The sequence below is a fragment of the Abramis brama genome (assembly GCF_963993115.1).
Source record: "Abramis brama genome assembly, chromosome: 11".
NCBI classification, from domain to species: domain Eukaryota; kingdom Metazoa; phylum Chordata; class Actinopteri; order Cypriniformes; family Leuciscidae; genus Abramis; species Abramis brama.
In genome coordinates this window covers 35269175-35291199 of record NC_139973.1, presented here as the reverse complement: position 1 = coordinate 35291199, position 22025 = coordinate 35269175, and the positions used below count along the sequence as shown (strand labels likewise).

The 22025-nt window shown below is 37.0% G+C and overlaps 1 protein-coding gene across 3 annotated transcripts in view; it reads left to right on the top strand.

Moving 5' to 3' along the window:
- Nucleotides 1–22025, top strand: part of myh10 (myosin, heavy chain 10, non-muscle) — a 60162-nt gene that overhangs the window by 22898 nt on the left and 15239 nt on the right. Inside the window, exons 4-26 of one of the 3 annotated variants that reach the window (XM_084128668.1) lie at nucleotides 262–289; nucleotides 2184–2286; nucleotides 3133–3162; nucleotides 5908–5925; nucleotides 7496–7588; nucleotides 8254–8317; nucleotides 8648–8746; nucleotides 8960–9103; nucleotides 10303–10398; nucleotides 11228–11346; nucleotides 11749–11901; nucleotides 12831–13004; nucleotides 13224–13397; nucleotides 13959–14073; nucleotides 18575–18768; nucleotides 18888–19009; nucleotides 19130–19199; nucleotides 19702–19862; nucleotides 20022–20130; nucleotides 20312–20443; nucleotides 20576–20782; nucleotides 21581–21718; nucleotides 21835–21958. In XM_084128668.1, the coding sequence (XP_083984794.1) occupies nucleotides 262–289; nucleotides 2184–2286; nucleotides 3133–3162; nucleotides 5908–5925; nucleotides 7496–7588; nucleotides 8254–8317; nucleotides 8648–8746; nucleotides 8960–9103; nucleotides 10303–10398; nucleotides 11228–11346; nucleotides 11749–11901; nucleotides 12831–13004; nucleotides 13224–13397; nucleotides 13959–14073; nucleotides 18575–18768; nucleotides 18888–19009; nucleotides 19130–19199; nucleotides 19702–19862; nucleotides 20022–20130; nucleotides 20312–20443; nucleotides 20576–20782; nucleotides 21581–21718; nucleotides 21835–21958 (2667 nt within the window). The remainder of the gene's footprint in view (nucleotides 1–261; nucleotides 290–2183; nucleotides 2287–3132; nucleotides 3163–5907; nucleotides 5926–7495; nucleotides 7589–8253; nucleotides 8318–8647; nucleotides 8747–8959; nucleotides 9104–10302; nucleotides 10399–11227; nucleotides 11347–11748; nucleotides 11902–12830; nucleotides 13005–13223; nucleotides 13398–13958; nucleotides 14074–18574; nucleotides 18769–18887; nucleotides 19010–19129; nucleotides 19200–19701; nucleotides 19863–20021; nucleotides 20131–20311; nucleotides 20444–20575; nucleotides 20783–21580; nucleotides 21719–21834; nucleotides 21959–22025) is intronic. The other 2 variants (XM_084128669.1, XM_084128670.1) reach the window with 2 other exon arrangements.

Below are 22025 nucleotides of genomic sequence, written 5' to 3'. Positions count from 1 at the left end.
TAGTCCTAATGTACAACCTTGAGTAAATACACAAATATGATTTTATCAGTGGGGAGAATTTTTTTTTTTTTAAATGTATAGTTTCTTTTGCAGGATTACATAGGTGTACATGTGTCTTCTGTATTTGATAAATTACTTTCTGGTGTTGTTGTTGTTGCTGTTTTAGGCCCTTTTAGATGTCAAAATGTATTGATTTGAATTAAAGGCTCAGATGAACTTAAATGAAAATGCTGACCCTTTTTTCCTCTGTCTCTTTTACAGATCGTGAGGACCAATCAATTCTTTGCACGTAAGTAACCATTAGGTCATCTCTTTTCAACAGTTACTGGTTACGTCAATCAGTTTGGGCTGTTGGAAGTGATTTCACATCCCAAGGGTCGCACAGGAATCAGCTTTTTTGGAAGCAGGCATATACAGCCATGCCTGAAAACATGAGTCATGTATCATTTCGGCATTAAATATCAGTAGCGGCAGCTGTTCGGCATGTAGAGCATCTCACGCTGAGTCAGACCCACAGCAAATACTTCTAGTCGGTCTATAAGAATTCATCCATAGAAATTTGAGCTCTTGATGCATTAAGCCTGAATTATTGTCTTTGCACATTGTAAATAAGTAAACAGTCTCTCTCATATCTTTACAACATGTCTTTGTAACTGTCGGAGAGTAGGTTTTTACATCCTCTCTCAAAGTCGACCCCTTCTGACATGCTGATACCACTGCAGCACACCCACTATGAAGGCATGATGTCCATGAAACCGTATGTAGCTGGAATGCAGGGTTAAGGAATCTTGCAGTCAATAGCTTGAAGACAATATTTAAGAGCTCTTAAAGGCCTGATTTACCAAAAATGTCATCATTTACTCACCCTCATGTATATAAACAGCATTTTCGGGGGGAAATGTCAAATGGTAATGGAAAACGCATCAAGAGGAGACCATTTAATTCCTACTTTCATAGCCTGAAAAGTACATTCAGGAAAAATTTGATGTTACCGTCGACAGTATATAATATGAGGATGTGCAATGCTAGAGTCTTTATGTAAACCTGCCATGTGCAGCGTTCGTTCAATCAATGACACTGACAGCGCAAATATGCAAATAAGAACGTTAACCCAGGGTGTAGGAATGTGCAGTGTGAAACGCCAGCTTATGAATACCCAGTATTAATGGTTAACCGAATGTAAATTATGAGAATGACCCAGGGTTAACTATTTCAAGTGTGAAAAGCCCCTTGGAATATAGTGCACAAGTCATATGGACTACTTTTATGAAGGTGTTTTTTTTTTTTTTTTTTTACCTTTTTGGAGCTTGAGGGCCACATCCAATTTTATTGTATGGAAGAGAGCAGACATTCTGCTTTTAAGGGTCTTCATTTTCTTTAGAGAGTTTACAAATAGGTTGTTAGACAAATAATCAACCATCTGTTTGACACGTTAGTAACAGTAGCATTAAGGTGCTTTTTGAATGATGACAATAAATAATAAATGAATGAAGATCCTGTTTACAGTTTAAAAAAAAAAAAAATTCAACATAAATTATATTTAACATGACAAATACTAATGGTATACAACTGTGTATATCGTCATAATCATCCTAAATTTTCTTTATATAATTCTTTGTTTTTACTTCAATATAATTTCCTATTTTGGACCGTTTTGTTTAATTCACCCATCTGCTTGACATTTTGCTATTATATTTCTTTGAGTAAAGCCAGTATTAAGTGAATGTCTTTACAGGCCTTTGTGGAAAATGTCTGGCTGTCTTTCTAAAAGATTTTTTTCCATTTATGGGCAGATTAGGGAGAAGAATATTTGAATCAGACTTTTTGTGAAGAACTGTATTTCTTGTATCTGTATCACTGTGTTATAAGGTTAAGTAATTAAAACACCATCTTATGCATTCCAATAATATTAAATAAGACTTTAATGTTGACTTAATAAAAGCCATCGTGTAATGCACCAGCGGTGCTGAAAGGAACCGCAGCTGGAAAAACAAACGGCAGTGCTAGCAGATGCAGGATGTAGCCTGATGGCTTATTTAGCTTGTGGAATGCATTAATCATGCAAATGTGCATAAATATTTACCCATGAATCTGTTTTTTTGTGTTTTTGGGGGTTAAAGCTTTAAAAAAAGCTGTTTTATGATGTTTTGATGTTTGCTTTTAATTGTAATTTTCTTTTGCAGAGGGGAATCAGGTGCTGGAAAGACAGAAAACACTAAAAAAGTCATCCAGTACCTGGCTCACGTTGCATCGTCACATAAAGGAAGGAAGGACCACAACATTCCAGTGAGTTCCTTTTCTTTCAGCCATTCGCTGAATCATTCATTTTGAAATCCGTGTGGAATTCCACTAGTGGTTTAGATGTGGAGGGAAGGATGTGCAGTACTAAGCAGAATAAGGTAAAATGAGGCTTGCAGGTTAAAAATTAGTGTAATTGTACTTTAGAAGGTAGACTATTGACATGCCGCCTTAAAAAAAAAGTGCGATGCGATGCAATAGGCAAAGTTTTCAGTCTTATCGTCTCTTTATGAGAGGGTTTTATACATTTTAGATGGTTAGACATATAGTCAATCAGCATGAGCTGTTCGTAATGCCAGTTTATATACATGGTGCTTTGCAAATCATGTTAGTCTAACCTATCAGCAATGCATTCACAGCTGAAGCTCTCGCAAAGTAATCTATTTTATCTTAGCATTAGTTGGTTACAATGACATCAGGGTGCTTTTGCTGGAAGAGTCATTTTAACCAAATTAACATACATTAGTGGATAACATGCACTTGTATGTCATGGATAGTGTTGTGTGTAGATTCTAATGTACTGGTAATGTTGGATAGATGTTCATCCAGTAATAACTGCTGGCTCTGACGTGTGTGTGCAAGTAGTACACATTGCTCTGTATTAATTAATCATCTTAAAGTCTGCAGTACTGGCCTGATAACATGTATTTCCTTCAAAAATATATGAAAGCATGCTGAATAATTGTACATGCTGCAGTCATTGATCTTACTGTATTCGCATGGCCAAATATGCAACATAATAAAGGCTCAGATCTTTCCCGTGGTCTAAGATACTTGCAGAATGTGGCCCTGATGCCTTCTAACATATTACATTTGTGTATTATATACAAACAGCCAGAATCACCTAAAGCAGTCAAACTCCAGGCAAGTTCCCTTTAAGCTTTTTATACCTGCTCTGCTTGTGCATGCAAAACTAACCTGCTGTATAAACACCAATGGAATGTAGCCTATCCAAAGTGAAATATTCTGCACTCTGGGATATTGCTTGATAAAAATAAACACTTTACTTTAAGGGGTTTGAATGGTTTACTTTTGATTTATTTTTTGCACAATTGGTCACATTTGCTAAATAGTTCTGAATGTATGCAATCTTCAAGATGTGTAGTTATTTTTTAACTAGGGATGCACCAAAATGAAAATTCTGGGCCGAAACCAAACAAATTCGGGATGCACTTGGCTGAAAACTGAAACCAAAACGGACTTTTTAAAATAATTATTAATTTCTTCATTTAAAATAGTTTTTTTTGTATAATTGTATTAATATTAGACTTTTTTTTATTAAATTCAATAATTTTATTTTATCTGAATTTAAAACATACAAGCCAATAAAATAACCACACTTTTATTTTAAAGTAACACCAAAATCAGACAGAAAATATATCAAAATATTAAATTATTCTTTATTCACTTCTATGCAACAGAATCAGATTTAACAGATTTATTTTTTTTGTCCAATTGTTGAAATAATGTAGAGTCCAAGCTATAATTATCAGAGCATGTGAGGCCATCCTTAAAAATATTTTGGTTTGCAGTAACAGCAAAAAATAAATAAATAAGTACAATTTTGGTCATGGTGATTACATAGGTATGAATTTAAACAAATTTGCATATCGTGACATCACTGACTGGGTCTTCAACCTGGGTCTTCAATTTTCAGAGGGAAACAAATAAATTACAATGACTTTAGAATTCACAAAATAACAGTTAATTGCATTAACATGCAATGTAATACCTATGAGAAAACATGTTAATGTGTTACATTTGGGATGTTTACATCCATAAAACAAATATGTCGTGGAATGTGTAAGAACCCTGTTAACATGACATCCCTTTGACCATTGCTCTGGCCAAACTATGTCATCTTTAAGCAAAGTAAAAGCGGTGTCGGGATGTTTTAATGCATTTTTTTGTTGTATTATGGTGCCTGAATCCGAACGACTTTGAACGGTGACCGCAAACATTTTATTTACCGCATCCGCAGCCGTAGCCATCATTACCAAGCGCGAACCATTGACAGTGAATGAAACGAAGCGAACGTACAGGCCATAGTGTGACATGCGTAAACATAATCATAGACGACGCCACAGGTTTTTATTTAAAAGAAAGAACGTAGCCTACGTTTGTTTGTAGGCCTAGGCAATTTTATATTCACAATACTTACTAAAATATAATTAATATTATTTTATTGCATTTGTGTTAGTTGTTTGAAGAGTAAAAAAAAATAAGTCGGTCTTAACGCAAGTTTACAACCGGCAAGTCGGTCGGACTAAAAGGAAAAATAAATAAATAATTGGGTCAGTCGGGTTACGGCAAACAAGAATATTTTTAAGGATGGCAGTGTACGAAAGGGTAGCGTCATTTTAGCAGCGTTGCCCAGCTCGCTTGTGAGCATTAAGCTCAACTTCCATAGGAATGAATTGAAAATGCTCGCTCCGCGCCAGTGTGCACGCACAGTTACAAAAAAAAATTGCTGCATGAAAGTGAAACCTGAGCATTGAACACTGAGGGGCAGGGCGGCATATAATTTCGGCTTATATTATCATCTCATATTTTCTGTATATTTTCTCTTTCGACCAAAATCCAAAAATGACATTTTTGGCAGCTGAAATTTTGGTGCATCCCTAATTTTAACCATTTTAGTGATGGATAAAAATATTACAGATTAAGTAATGGATGTCTGGATGGCTTGGGGCATAGTGGTGTATTTAAGCTTGCATGATGTGAAAACCTCTCATTTTATTGGAATTTCATCTTTAATGTAGTCTGGAAGTAATGAGTTGATCATACAACATGACTTGATATCTAATGAAAGGTTCAGACTACACAATTATTTTTTTCTGTTACGATAGTCACTGTGTCAGGTTATGCAAATTTGACTCCTAAACTCTTGTGTCGTGGACAAGAAACATGTCAGACTACACGTTGCTTCTCGATCAGTCATCGCTTGCCGTCTTTAACGATGTGCGTGATGTCATCGAGAAGGCGGAACTAGCGACTGACTTCCAAAAACAAGAACGTAAACAAGCAGGCTACCGAAGTGGCGTGTTAGCTTAATGCTAATTCCAGTATTCCAGTACTCACCAAGTTGCTGAAGAGTCTCTGCTATCGTTCGCCAGCATTTATCCTTTTCACTCTGTTGTGGTAGTCCCTCAAGGAAACAGTGGTCATCCACTATGACACTTTACGAGTTTAAACGACTGATTCTTGCATCGCAACACCCCTTGTCGTTTTATGAATCACCACGACACCCTACGTCAAACAGATCATGCCAAAATCGGCCTGATATCGTGTAGTCTGAACCCGGCATGAGAACGAGTGTGTTACAGATCCTTGCACATTTAAAGATTTTGTAGCAAAAAAAACTCATGAAACCTGAAAGTTTTTTGCACCACACATATAGGTCAGTTGTCTTATTTAGACCAGCAACATTCTAAACCAGCAAAAGCCTTGATCCTAAACTGAGAATACATCCTTCAGATATATTCACAACACATTTTGTTCAACTTTTAAATCACCCCTTGCTGAGTGTGTTCTGTCTGTCATGTGTTTGTGTACATTTCCCTCTGTGACATTAATACCTCTGTTTCCATTGTAATGATTTGATTACAGAACGGAATCCTGTTTTATGTGAGTAGCTTGTAGTCCCTTGTTTTTTCCCCATGTTTTCTTTCTTATTTCATACCACGTCTTTGATGGGCACAAGAAATTGTTATTTTTATTCATTTTACTCTCATCTTTTGTTTTTTATGTGTTTTTACTAATGTCATTCTGCTGTATAACATCTGCTTTCTTTATTATTCTTTTCTTCTCTCTTTGAATCCTATATATACTGTACTTTTGGGGTGATGTCAAGTAATTTATATGTCTGTAAAACTACACTGTTGCATGTTAAAATACTGCATTGTGGTGCAGTGGTCACGGTGCTGAATTCCCCTTTCTCAAATAACGTTGCCCTGCTCCGTTCGTGCAGTTGGAAGGTTCTGGAATGTCCATTTACAAAGAGCTCTGCTACAAAAAGCTCAAATTCCAGTAGTTCTTGGCATATTTTCTATAATATTGCAAGTGACTTTTTGACTTCATTTTCTAGAAGTTGCTAATGTCATATTAATGGTTCATTTATCTCCTATTTAGATGAGGATGAAACCTGTTACTGTTCTTATAAAGTTTCATTACTAATGTTTTATAAAAAGTTCATTGTTCTGACTTAAGTTACTGACTTGTGCTCTCAGATACACCCAGATATGTTTAAACAATTCAGCAATTATTAAACAGAGAATTGGATTAATCTTGTAGTCTGTTTTAGGCCCTTTATTATATTAACTTTTAAAACTTTAAACCACAAAATTTCCTGGACCGTATCCACTATTCTGCTCGTTTTGGTTACGTAATGGGAACAGTTGGTAAAATCACAGTGGTCATTCTCTCTCATTTGTGTCGTGATGTGTTCCTGTCTCATGACAACAGCAAGAACAATGGGACACCTGTCCAAACTTCCTATCAGATGGAAATGGACAACACCGAGGGTGTCTAGGGGGTATAAAGAGGTGGATGTCCCAGATTTGTGGCGGGGGGAGCTGTGATGTGGCGCAGTGGGGCTTTGGGCGTCTGTCATTTCTAATTTGAGGAGTTTCCTGACCAACCCCACAGTGCCTGTATTTCAGGCAGCCAGTGAGAATTTGCACAAAAACCCTCTCACGGCTACCCAGGCTTTAATTAGGTTTGTAGGTTAGTGTATTTTTACTCCATGTAGATGATCCGCTTCTGGTTTGAGGGTCAAATGAAGAGAAATGGATTTGCTGTAGAAGCAAGCTGATTGTTGTTAGCCATACAACATCTGAACAAAATACTGTAAAGAATGCAAATAGATGAAATTTGTGATGCAGATGAGATGGAACATTTGAGTTTGGAATAATTTGTCTCCCTCAAACTTGTGTGTTAAAAGGGGGATGTTTAAAATAATTAATAAACTGATTTATGTGTGATAGTTGGGTTAAACCTTACTGTTTATACAAACGAACCCTGTGCAAACTGTGCAAGAAATGTTTTCTAATCTGTTTGTTGGTCAAGGTTTTCTTGTCAATTTTTACGCACGTTATTGCTCTTATTTCAGTTACACACCTCAGTTGCATCTGTTCTTGTATTAAACTTAATGTAATTATGTAATAGTGTTTTCTAACCAGTGATTGTTGCATTACAGGGAGAGTTAGAGCGTCAACTCCTGCAGGCAAACCCCATTCTGGAATCTTTTGGGAATGCCAAGACAGTGAAAAATGACAACTCTTCACGCTTTGTAAGTTTGTCTATAATGACTGATCTGATCATTTCACCATTGTTTTGCCAACTGTAACATTACTTGAAATATTGCCACAATGTTTTGTTACATTCTTATTACATTTTGGCAATGATATTTATTAAGTTTATTCATTTTTTTTTTATTTATTTTTTTTTACCTTGCATGTAGCATCTGTAAAGGGCCATTTAGGTACACACTCACCAAAATCCACATTCAGCACTCTAAAAAGAGATAGGCGTCTGTCTTACGTCTGCTCCTCTGGACAGTTTTCGCTGGCATGCGTTAAAGTCAGCAGAAAGCTTTTAAGCATACAAACAAATCAAAAGCTGCAGAGGAATTGAATTCTTCGGGTCTTTTGCTTTAGGTCATTATTTTGGGGGCATTTGCTGCAAATAAGCATGTATGTTAGCCTCTTACGCATGCTTTGAGTACCGTTTCCTTTTAAGTAGAGCTATTTAAACATGCTGCATATCAGGTATGCACAAGCCACTCTGTTCAAACAATAAAAGAGATTATCATCTGTTCAAATGGATTTTTAGAAATGTTGATTAGGCCCATAAAATATAATGATAGATATGAAGCATTGGTATGGTTTATAGAGCATGATCAGTATAGCACATCATAAAAAAATATATACTTCCTAAATATTTGTTTTTCCACAGGGCAAGTTCATCCGCATCAACTTTGATGTAACCGGTTACATCGTGGGGGCCAACATTGAAACCTGTATCCTGATCTGATAACTGTTCAGTTACATTTGAGTAATGCTGCTGCACTGCTAACACTGATATGGGTGAATTTTCTGTGTGTTTTTTATCAGCAGAAATAAAGGTATGCAAATAGACTTTCTATGTGCTTTTAGAGTAGTGAAACGATTTTAAACTGTTACTATAGCTTCTTTTAGTATGCCAGAGAGGAACCACATCATAAGCTGGTTTTAAGGGTTATGTAGATAATTAACAAAGCTGTATAGTAGCGCATCATGATGTAAATGATTTGACACCGTGAACAATATGCTGTAAAATAGGCTTCACTTGCCCTTAACTCAATCTCAAGATCTTCTAGAAAAGTCCAGGGCCATTCGCCAAGCCAAAGATGAACGCACCTTCCATGTCTTCTACCAGCTGTTGGCTGGTGCTGGGGAACATCTAAGAAGTGAGTATTTTTAGTAAGAGTTTTTAATAATGAGATCCTTATTCTAAATGCAAGGTCAACACATGGACATGTTTGTTTCCTGTGTAATGAAGCAGGCTTTGGATATTTTGAATGTGTGAACTGTGAAGATATCTGACAGATTATGGAGAGTTTGGTCCAGTGTGGTGTCTACAGTCTGCAGCTGTCTTATTAATGCTCTTTTTCTTCTGGCAGCTGATCTACTCCTGGAGGGCTTCAATAACTACCGCTTCCTCTCCAATGGTAACATTCCCATTCCTGGCCAACAGGACAAGGACAATTTCCAAGAGACCATGGAAGCCATGTATATTATGAGCTTCTCTCATGAGGAAATCTTGTGTAAGCATACATGGAACAAACACATCTCTACTACATTGTCTATTTACTGCTGGTTTACTAGTAAATCATCACAATCATCATGTTGCCATTTCCTTGTAAGGAGCTTTAGGAAAAAAGTGTCTTATATTTCTTCACTTTTTTAAACATCTTTTTGCCTTCACTATTGCATTTGAAATGGTCCTGCAGTGTGACAAATGAGTTTGCAGTACAAATGTCCCATGTTCATAACGGGATGTATTGAAATAATAATTAAAGGGGTGGTTGATTATGATTTCACTTTTCTAACTTTAGTTAGTGTGTAATGTTGCTGTTTGAGCATAAAAAACATCTGCAAAGTTACAACGCTCAGAGTTCAAAGCAAAGGGAGATATTTGCTTTTAAAGAAATCGCTTTTTAAGGACTACAACAAACGGCTAGTAGAGACTACACAACATTCCTCCCGAGTTAGTGACATCACTAATCCTAAAATTTACATAAACCACACCCCCGGGAACGCGATTTATAGATGATCATGACAGAATATGCTAATCAATGACTAGAAAATAGATAACTCCACATCAGCTACATAAATTCTTCAACTAACTATTCAGAAATGTCCTGTTGCTTCTACATGTTGTCACTTCTTTCTTGAATCTCTCCATCATTTTCTGACTCCGGTTTGAACATAAAAGGCTAAAAGTTTTGAAATTTTCAGTGCATGTCTGTGTGAGGTAAAAGGACACAATCTGTTGAAGCTCCGCCCTCTGTGACGGAAGCAGTAGCTCATTTGCATTTAAAGGGACAGACATAAAAACGGTGCATTTTTGCTCACCCTCAAAAAGTGACAATTTTAACATGCTATATGAAAATATCTGTGGGGTATTTTGAGCTAAAACTTCACCTACACACTATGGGGTTATCAGAGACTTATTTTACATCTTGTGAAAAGGGCATTATACCACCCCTTTAATTAAATTTAATAAAATCAATATAATAATATTTATATTGAATTAAATAGTGTATTTTGGTGCAATTTCAAAAATGTACAATGTTTGTGAGTGAATAAAATAGCTGAATAAATCCACCTGTTTCCAGTTTAAATGTTGTAATAAATTTATGGATGGAGTAAAAGCTTGCAGGACATCAACTTTCCAAAAATATTTCATGTCTACTATCCACAGACTGTTGACTGTCTTGTCCTTGTTTTTCTGTCACTGCAGCAATGTTCAAAGTGGTATCAGCTGTCATGCAGTTTGGTAACATTGTGTTCAAGAAGGAGAGAAACACTGATCAGGCTTCCATGCCAGAAAACACAGGTACCTTATACTTGCTCAGCTGGTTTTTTACAGGTTTCAAAAATGCATAATGCCTTATTTTAGCACAGAGATAATGTTTTTTTTTTCAGTAATGGAAAGTCTATATGTACATTTTATATGCCCCAATAACTCTGAAAATTTTTGGCAGTGCGTTAGCATTAAAGTGTTTTCGGTATCCAGACTACCCTTTGGTCTAAACCCTTGCACCAGATGGTTTTGTGCAGTTCTCCACTGCACTGTTTTGACAAATTACCCATTGGACTTCTTTTGGGCTCGCATGATGATGGCTTGAATAGTTTTTGGATACATTTCATATTAAAAGAAAATACCAGAATAGTTGTGCTAAGTTGCGTTAAATCAATCCTGTTTACGTAAGAGCCCCAAAAATGACCGTTTTACTGCCATGACGCATTCCAGCAAGCTTTACTCAACTGGCATTTTGTTTAATTCGTTTTTATCATCACCGTTAATGGTAGATATTGAAGCTTTCATCTGTTTAAGCCACCAAGTTGTTTCATTCACGACATGAAGCTGGAAAGTTATAGTCGTGCTGGTGGTCCAAAGGGGGAACTCTTGGGGTTTGTTTGGCTGCTAAACGGGCTGTAAGGATTTAGAAGTCAGTAAATTTCAATAACGACCATAACTTATTTCAAATACCTCTTATACTCATGAGCAAATATGTCCCATAATAACTTCTTGCACTGCCATTTAAGTGCATAAGGGAAGCTCCTAAAATCCAATAAATTGAAATAGAATTTCACCATTTTTGGTCAGTTTGCATTACAGATGACCATTTTGTGAACAAGTGCTTTTTTTTCCTGTTTCTCAGCTGCTCAAAAACTTTGCCACCTGCTCGGCATGAATGTCATGGAGTTCACCCGTGCCATCCTGTCTCCAAGAATCAAAGTGGGCAGAGACTATGTGCAAAAAGCCCAAACTAAAGAACAGGTAATGAACTATTCAGTTCTCCACTGTATATCTGTCAGAGCACCCTTCCTCCCATCTATGAAACAATCTTTTCATTAGTGTTTTACCTCTCAGGCCTGATCGTAGACCAGTACTATACTTTTCTACGTCACATTTTTCTTTTCACCTCTGTGTCCATTTTCAACAATAGGCTGATAAGTCTCCTGTTGTTAAAATATCGTCATAACTGTTCAAATTCTGCAGATTGGGGAATGTGTGAATTCTCAAAAACTTCCACTATATTCAGGTTTTACATACCATTTAAAAAAAGAAAAGAAAAAAGTTGTACACTTTGTAAGTGTGATCATAATGCATATTTTTGTAAATGTGATGTCACCTTTTTTTTTACCTTGCCTTATCCTGTCTCTTTGTTCCTCTGTCCAGGCTGACTTTGCAGTGGAAGCCCTGGCCAAGGCCACATACGAAAGGTTGTTCCGTTGGCTTGTTCACCGCATTAATAAAGCTCTGGACAGAACCAAGCGCCAAGGGGCTTCCTTTATTGGCATCCTGGACATCGCTGGCTTTGAGATATTCCAGGTGTGGCTTCCTCGGAATTAGTGCTCAACTGTCTCTTATGCTAAATCATAGATATTTATCTCTGTACTTCACCAAATCAGAGGTCATATGATAAAAATGCAGGCAATGCAAGGTCCTGAAAATAATGACAGTTTTAGTTAAAATAGGATGTTATTTGGGACCAACTTTTATTTGCATATGGTTTACCAAAGATTTAGCAGGTTTTATACCACTGATTTGGTTTAACTTAAATTGTGACACATATATTACTATAGTGCAATAGAATGTAATTCTGAAAGTAATACTAAATGTTTTAAACAATTTTATTATTATTAAGGAATATCAAAATTGTTCCATGTTTTCATTTTTAATAGTAAACATCTAAAAATAAAAAAAGAATGGTACATTTTTCATTTGATTTTACATTTTAAAATGTTAATTGAATAGTTAATGTTTTATGCCTTCATTTGATTACCACTGTTTCTGATGATAGATTTGAATAAAAAAATGTGTATTAAATCATATATCCAGAAAAATTAAAATGGACAACACAGAATTTCAGGTGGGGAAAAACATGTCATAGGCACTGTTTTATTAAAAAAGGGGGGTTTGAGAAATAAATTAAACAGATTTCATAAGGCCCATTTTTTTTGCCATTAAGAAGATTCCTTCAAGTTGTGCTGGAGGATGTCTTTGCCATCTTGGTGTTGGACATTGCTTCGGATAAGATGCATCTGCTAAATTGAGTAATATAATTATAACATGGTTAGGAAGAAATAACAAGGTTTACAGTAAACAGTGTAATTGGATACCCACTCATAGCTGCAGTGTTACGTTAAGTGATATTGATACTGATATTGGTTAAAGAATCAATTATGCATGCCCTGGGCCTAAAATACTATGATCATACAATTTGATAATATTTTATTGTTCTCTCCATCTTTTGGCAGCTGAACTCATTTGAGCAGCTCTGCATCAACTACACCAACGAGAAGCTTCAGCAGCTGTTCAACCACACCATGTTCATCCTGGAGCAGGAGGAGTACCAGCGTGAAGGCATTGAATGGAGCTTCATCGACTTCGGCCTTGACCTGCAGCCATGCATTGACCTCATTGAGAGACCGGTGAGCTCCCGCATCAACTCTTTTATACAGATTTTTTTACTATAATTGTGTTAGTCCTTGAATTCTTTGTTCTGGTTTGCTATAAATATTTTCTACCCCAAGCATTTGCAGAATTTAATAATGTGATTTGAAGTTAATGTGAAAGTAATGAATGCTTTTAGTGTTTTCTTTCAGCTTTTCTATAATTTGTTTTGATCGGTCATATGGTGCCATTCCCAGGCAAATCCTCCCGGTGTGTTGGCTCTGTTGGATGAGGAGTGCTGGTTCCCAAAAGCCACTGATAAAACCTTCGTGGACAAACTGGTGCAAGAGCAAGGCACTCATGCCAAGTTCCAGAAACCACGGCAGCTAAAGGACAAAGCTGATTTCTGCATCATTCACTATGCTGGCAAAGTACGTCATATGTATGACACCACACTAAGCTGTTGGATTCACCACTTGTACTTCAGTTCTGTGATATTTCTTATAATTTTGGCTTGTTTTTGGTATTTAAATGCAACACAGACTGCATCATAACCTTATGTAATTGGATGTAGTCAGGTCATACTGACTTGCAATGAAGTGTTGCGTTTCTGTCTTTCAAGGGTAGCAGCATCCAGCTGTGGTATGTGCTAACCATAGGCCACATCTGTTTCAGATCAGTGAGCTGTTTGCAAAAGAAACTTGACACTGCATGAAATGAGGAACTTTTGATATTTTTCTCCCTTTGAGCCACGTTTAGGTTAAAAGCCAGAAAATTAGAGCTTGCTTTGTTTCCTGTTGTTTAAGAAAAGTAATATAGTGCGTTGATTTATACTTTATCACTTTCAGTAGTTACATAACGCTACGCAAACAGCCAACAACGACGATGCGCCAACAAACGATCTAGATTGAACCAGTCCTGGCTTAAATCCATTATTCCCATCTTGAGTGTTTTATTGAGCTAACGTAGTGTTTATTTCCCTCATCCTGCAGGTTGACTATAAGGCAGATGAGTGGTTAATGAAAAACATGGACCCTCTGAACGACAACGTGGCCACGCTCCTGCACCAGTCCACGGATAAGTTTGTGGCTGAATTGTGGAAGGATGGTAAGTGCTTTTCTCCCGATATATGAAACAGCCATTTTTATTGCTCTGCCCTCCCAGTCTGTGAAGAAAGAGACTGTTTTCAATCTTCTGTTTCATGTCTTGTAAAAAGAGGTGGTCATGCATTTCGGTGGCTTGATGCAAATATTTAAACGAAGCCAGAGGGAACTATTAATTCAGTTACAAAGGGTCAAAATTGGGGCTGGGCAGTGTGTGAGAATGTGTCGAACAAAGAATTTTGCAACACTGTTGATACCACTGTAGATTTAATTGCACACTATTTGTAGGCAAGACTGCTTTACATTACTTTACACACAGGAGAGAGCACTGAAGAAATATGGAGTAATGCAAAAATAGAGCGTGGGATGTGTCGTATATTTTGTCATTTTTAAATCTGACAGCTAATCATTTTTCACTCCATTTCCCAATATGTGAAATTAAAATAACCTAATTATACAAGTTTATGTAAAATGATTCATACTGTGGCAATTAATTACTTAAAAAGGTAAATAAAATTAGTGTGTGCCAAGATTGATCAGCATGTTCTTAAAATGTTAAAATGAATTAACATCCCAATACATTTGAAACCAGTGTTAATGGAATGATGACTTAATTCATAGCACTAACCAGTGTTTACTACCACTTATGTCTTTATGTGCTAGCTGTGTTCTACTACTTTTTTATTTTGCTTTTTTTTCCTGTTTATCCCCCCTTTGCTCCCTTCTGTCTCGACCATAGAGATTCAGAATTTCCAAAGAGCGTCTTTTTATGATGTCTCTAGTCTCCATGAATCGCCAGGTGAAGGTATACGATGCTGTAGGTCTCTGCTTACCAGCGCATTGTGTACTTTCAAACACTCCCATGGCTTGTAGACCTGGGCCCTGGTCCCTCTAGCTGGCTAACTTTAGAGTTGGCTGGATCCATTTGGAAGGAAGCTTGACTTGGCTGATTCATTAGGATGCCCAAACTGACCATGAATGAAGATTGCATGAAAAATGAATGCATGTGCATAGCAAGTAATGCAGAGTACTGACACAACACAACATTTGAAAGTGACCTGGGTAACTCTGAGTGAGCTGGCTACAAGGATTAGGGCCCTACTTGTTCCTTGAGTGCCTTTCAGTAATTTTGTTTACTTCGCACGCCCCCTAAATATTCTTCCTCCAATTTAAGAGTTTAAAAAGTGTAAAATAATTATTACATCTGCACCTGTAGTTTTTTCAGTTCAGAAAGTGTTGAAAGAGGCTATTTTGACAGAAGAATAGGTGAATCTCACAAAATGTAAGTATGTGTGAGTCATATTTCAACCCAAAATCAAATATAGAAAATAAGTTATGATTACATAAAGTGTCATTTTTTTATTTTATTCTCTAAGCAAGCAATCAATTATATTATTATTTTTGGCCTTCATTTTGATAGTACAGTGCAAGGATAGACATGGATCACTGAGAAAAGAACAGGGAAAGGGAACAGGGTCAGGAAAGGACGACGAGCCAGAACTCAGCAGAAGCGAGTTCTGTATGTTGGAGCGCTTGCCCACAAGGCTAGGACTCCAATTGCAATTACAAATTTTTCTAAATTAAAATCACAAACAAATTTTATAACAACATAAAACATTTAAAGATTATTTAAATCATAATAACAAGAATCATCAAGAATAATTATATCCTGAATGCATAGTAATGACGTTGCTTGGGGGTAAATGTGCTTAAAGGGAAAGTTCACTTTGAAATTAAATTTTGGTATGTTTTAGCTTACCTCAAGGGCATCCAAGATGTAGGTGTCTTTTTTTCCGCAGTAGTTTCAATTTTGATACTTTTAGGTCAAACCGTTCTTGTCTGTCAGTCATATAATGCAGGTCTATGGTCACTATCTCAAAGAGCATGCACAGAGAAGTCCAAATTAAACAATTCCCCATCGTAAGTACACATTGATGGCCTAAGACACGAAACGAGCGGTTTGTGTGAGAAAACGGACAGTATTTATATCATTTTTACCTCTACACAACCACGTCCACGTGATCTGAGGGCGCGCGCTTCCTGGTGTGTGACGTGTGCACGCGTTCTGGCTTAGTCTGCGCAAGCGCCGGACGTGATCTCGGATGTGTACAAGAGGTAAAAACGATATAAATACTGTTCGTTTTCTCACACAAACCGCTCGTTTCGTGTCTTAGGCCATCAATGTGTACTTACGATGGGGAATTGTTTAATTTGGACTTCTCTGTGCATGCTCTTTGAGGTGGTGACCATAGACCTGCATTATATGACTGACAGACAAGAACGGTTTGACCTAAAAATATCAAAATTGAAACTACTGCGGAAACAAAGACACCTACATCTTGGATGCCCTTGAGGTAAGCTAAAACATACCAAAATTTAATTTCAAAGTGAACTATCCCTTTAATTGTCAAGTCACCTTTATTAATATAGCACTTTATACAATACAGTTAGTTTCAAAGCAGCTTTACAGTGATAACAGGAAAATGATGCAGTTTGGCTGTTGTTCAGCTGAAGGCAGTTCAGTGTTGATTCAGTTCTGTTGTTAAGATAATCAATTATTAAATTAGTTATTTTTATTTATAAAGCAGTTCTGCAAAAAATTATGTCATTGTCCAGCTCAGTTCAGTTCCCCTTCAACAGCGTCAGTACAGTCAGATCAATAATATTGTTGAATATATATGAATGTTGTCATGAAAACAGTACCACAATGCAAAAAATATTAATGGTCCTAAAATGGGCTTCACAATCTGTATGTTAGATATTATTCCTTTTTTTATTCCTTCAATTTTGGAGTGAAATATGACCTTGACCTGGTTTTTATGAGATTCCCCCAAACACAGCTTGGTTTTTTCAGCAGACAGAGCAGTGTGTGTGGTATGTTGGTTATGCCCTTACACCTCACGGTCAGACTGCTTGTTTGTTTTAAGTGTCAGACGGCGATTTGATAGGCCGTGTGAGGGAGATGGAGTTTGGGTGAGGAGTGGAGGAATTCTGTAGAGTCTCCGACAGGGAACGTGGAACAATACACGTCTTGTTTCACTGGAATCCAAATGACTCGCTCAGCCCTGTGCCAGTCAACACTGACAGCTCAGTAGATTCTCCATGGAGGTAAAGGAAGCCACGTCAGGAGCCCCATTATGAACAGAACATTGCTTGGAAGCGGTTCTTAAGAATCACATTTACAGGAATGCTGTGAGACCTACAATTGTAGTTCTAGCAACAGTAGCTGGACTTGGCAAGCCCCACTGAATCAAAATGAAAATGTCGTTTCTGATTACTTCCATGTTAAATTATTGAAGTTTGACTTGTTTTGTCCTATGGCACTGTTATCAGACTCAAATTTGTGAATATAATTTTTCTGATTGGTATCTTATTTATTGCTCAGCATATTTATTCACATTGATTTATTCAGTTGCTCAAAGGAGGCATTTTTAGTAGCATTGCTCAGAGGGAGAGAACTTGGTATACAAGTCTGTTATATTTCACACAAAAAAAAGTGAATCAATTCAAAATTCTTGACTTTATGAAAAAATGTTTCACTTTTGAATGTACTTTGGTCATTTTCATTGATTCTCATTAGAATCTCATTTCTGTGATATAACTGCAAAACTATGATTTGTTTGATTAAAATCAGCATACATTTTAGGCAATACAACAAATACTCAGACAATGTATTACTTTACAAAGCACTTTAAGTACAGTAATGAGATTTAAATTATTCTGCATTTCAGTAATGGAAAATGTACTAGTTTAAAACATCTTAATGAAGCCTTTTTAAGGACCATTTTTAAGCTAAATGTCTTCCTTTTATCAAGAAAGAATAATAGATTATAAAGCACTGCTAAATCTACTCTACCTTTGCTAAAATTACACCTCTGCACCACAAGAAATCAGATTTGACTAGATTTGTAAATATATATTTAATGTATATTTGTTAACACAGCTCACTGAATCCATGAGAGCAGTTACTGAATTAACATCTGACTCACTGAAGTGCGAGGTATTGGGGTGAAATATGTCCTAAACATGATCTGGGTTTTGAGATTCACCCTTCCATTTTATTTCTTTTGCAGCTTGTGCTTGTTTATAGATGTAGTCTTATCCTTGGCACTCTTCATCTATTTCATATCTCCATTTGCCTAGCACTGGACTTGCTGGCATTAGTAGGGGCCATTGGCTCTTGAATTGGCTGTCTGAACTTGTGGCATTGAGTCAAAATACACTGTACTACTTTCAGAAAATTATTTTCTGGTTTCTTTTGGGATATGATGATTAGAAAGGCCTGCAAATATCAAAGCACAGTTTTGTAAAAATGCAAAAATACACAGTGTATTTTGACCTTCTGCTTGGTGTTGTTGAATTAGAGCTTTAGTTGTAGATTTACCTCTTCCATCTTCACATGATTTGGCTGTGCTGTGTCTGTCGTCTTTAATTATGTTCTGTAAATACTCTTAATATCAACCTAACCGCTTGGTATCTGTCTTTTCTCTCACTCTTCATGGTAGTGGATCGTATTGTTGGTTTGGACCAGGTGGCAGGGATGAACGAGACTGCATTTGGAGCTACATATAAGACCAAGAAGGGCATGTTCCGTACTGTGGGTCAGCTTTATAAAGAGTCCCTTACAAAACTCATGGCCACACTCAGGAACACCAATCCCAACTTTGTCCGCTGTATCATCCCCAATCATGAGAAAAGAGTAAGTGACATTTGTCCCTTCAGTTGTAAGTAAATGTACTTTTAGCTGAATAAAAAAAAAAAGAGAGTTTATTTAATGTGGTCATGCACCTCATTGTCATTGCTGTTCTTCTCTGTTAGGCTGGTAAACTGGAGCCCCATCTGGTTCTAGACCAGCTGAGGTGTAATGGAGTTCTAGAAGGGATCCGGATCTGCAGGCAGGGGTTCCCTAACCGTATCGTCTTCCAGGAGTTCAGACAGAGGTAGCGTTTCAGATATCTCATTAAAGAGTTGAGAACCTCTTCATTCCTCTTCGGATGCTGAAGCACCAATATTATCATATTTTATCAGTGATAAAATTGTTAAATCTGTTTTCCTATCAGATATGAGATCCTCACCCCTAATGCAATACCCAAAGGTTTTATGGATGGCAAGCAGGCTTGTGAGAGAATGGTGAGTTTTCATGAACCTAAGACAAATGAGGTTGATCAGTCCTTTTTACCAACAAGTTTTATATGGAGGTACAAAATAAAATGATTAAATTACAATATTTTTAAATATTGCATTGTAATATTTCATAAGTATTGTATGAAATATTCTATGAAAACTCGCACTACCATTTAAACGTTTGGGATCAGGATGATTTCTTTCTCTTTTTTTTTCCATTTTTTTTTTTTTCAAAGAAAGTAATAAATATTTTTACTCAGCAAGGACGCATCAAAAGTGACAGTGAAGACTTTTACATTATTGTAAAATGATTTGTTTTTCAAGTAAATGCTATTCTTTTGGACTTTCTGTTCATCAAAGTATCCTGAAATGTTTCCACAAACATTAAGTTTTTAATTATTTCGTTTTGAGTACTGTGGTCATATAATTTTTTTTAATGTCCAATAATGAAAAACTAGCATTTGAAATTTAGAAACTGCTAAATACTAAGTATCACTGTCATCTGTAGATCCGAGCCTTGGAATTAGACCCAAACCTCTTCCGGATCGGTCAGAGTAAGATCTTCTTCCGCACTGGAGTTTTGGCACACCTGGAGGAAGAGAGAGACCTGAAAATAACAGATATCATCATCTACTTTCAGTCAGTCTGCCGAGGATACCTGGCTCGCAAGTAAGTCCAAATGCAAATGGCTGATTTAAATCTGGTCTTAAAGGGTCAGCGATAATATGCAGCTCTTACTGTTTATAGTGTAGAGATCACAATATATGAAAAGTATTCTTATGAGACCTTGTCATTGAATTGCTGCTGTTTTGTGGATGTGTTTCTCAGAGCCTTTGCTAAAAAACAGCAGCAGCTAAGCGCTTTGAAAGTCCTCCAGAGAAACTGTGCCGCCTACCTGAAACTACGCCACTGGCAGTGGTGGAGACTCTTCACCAAGGTTGGTGTCGGATTTTAAAAGAGACTGTTTGCATAACTGTTGGAATGATTTTACTAGCTATTGTGTACATTTCTGAGTAAAATCTGTCTGTGGTTGCAAGAAATCCACTCTTTAACAACTGATTTGCAGTATGATTGTGAATAGTTTTCAATCGAGACATGCATTACAACTGTGTCTGCAGGTGAAACCTCTCCTCCAGGTGACCCGTCAGGAGGAAGAAATGCAGGCCAAAGATGAGGAGCTCATTAAAGTGAAGGAGAGGCAGGTGAAAGTGGAAAATGAATTGGTGGATATGGAGAGGAAACACCAGCAGGTTAGCACACATTCGAAGTCATTATAACATAGCGGGTATATATGTACACCATACTCTCTTGGGGCTTTATTCCTTGTAGTGGAATGTCCATGATCTTGAAACCAAGAAAAGATCTCTTGTGATGTTTTTCAGCTCTTAGAGGAGAAGAACATCTTGGCAGAGCAACTACAGGCCGAGACAGAATTGTTTGCTGAAGCTGAAGAGATGAGGGCTCGCCTGGTGGCTAAAAAACAAGAGCTGGAGGAGATTCTTCATGACCTGGAGTCCCGTGTGGAGGAGGAAGAGGAGAGGAACCAATCGTTGCAGAATGAGAAGAAGAAAATGCAGTCACACATAACGGTGACAACTTAATTGGGGAAATATGTGACCCTGGACCACAAAATCAGTCACATGGGTCATTTTTTTGAAATTGAGATGTATACATCATCTGGAAGCTGGATAAATAAGCTTTCCATTGATGTATGGTTTGTTAGGATAGTACAATATTTGGCCGAGATACAACTATTTGAAAATCTGGAATCTGAGGGAGCAAAAAAATCGAAACATTGAGAAAATCACCTTTGAAGTTGTCCATTTATGTTCGCGATTGTGCTGCATTCACTCACAAAAATAAATGTTTTAAATATTTACGGTAGGAAACTTACAAAATATCTTCATGGAACATGATCTTTACTTAATATCCTAATGATTTTTGGCATAAAAGAAAAATCAATAATTTTGACCTATACAATGTATTGTTGGCTATTGCCACAAATATACCCGTGCGACACGTGACTGGTTTTGTGATCCAGGGTCAGTTTAGTTTATTTATCCCTTAGGAAATTAGTTTTGCACAGGTGCCACACATCACATAAACACAAGAATACACAAGTAGACAAGTTAAAAAAGGCAAATGGTTACAGACTATTCAACATTAAAATAGCAGTTGGTATAAATGAGTTTTTGAACCTCTTGGTTTTAGGGTCACATATAATCTTGGATCTGTAAACTTATAATAGTAAATCTGTATCTAAAACTTCTGCAGTTAGCACTAGCTAATGGTAAACACTATTGCTGTCCATAAACCACAAGTGTGTGTGTGTGTGTGTGTGTGTGTGTGTGTGTGTGTGTGTGTGTGTGTGTGTGTGTGTCTTATAGGACCTAGAGGAACAGCTAGATGAAGAAGAGGCTGCCCGACAGAAGCTTCAGCTGGAGAAGGTGACTGCTGAAGCCAAGATAAAGAAAATGGAAGAAGATATTCTGCTGTTGGAGGACCAGAACTCCAAATTCTTAAAGGTCAGTGTGGTTGTCAAACTCCCTGAAACAAAATGCAGGTCAGGGCCTTTGCGATAAGGATGCTCAGAGAAGAACTTTGAGCAAACTGAACTCTTTCTTCCCTCCCTATCCCTCAGGAGAAAAAACTCCTGGAGGACCGTGTCAGTGAGATGACCTCCCAACTGGCTGAGGAAGAAGAGAAGGCCAAGAACCTTGGCAAAGTGAAAAACAAGCAAGAAATGATGATGGTGGACCTGGAAGGTGAGGAGAGTGTTGAATATGGATAATTTTATTCAAGTAAAACAATGAGACTTAAATGTTTATGTTT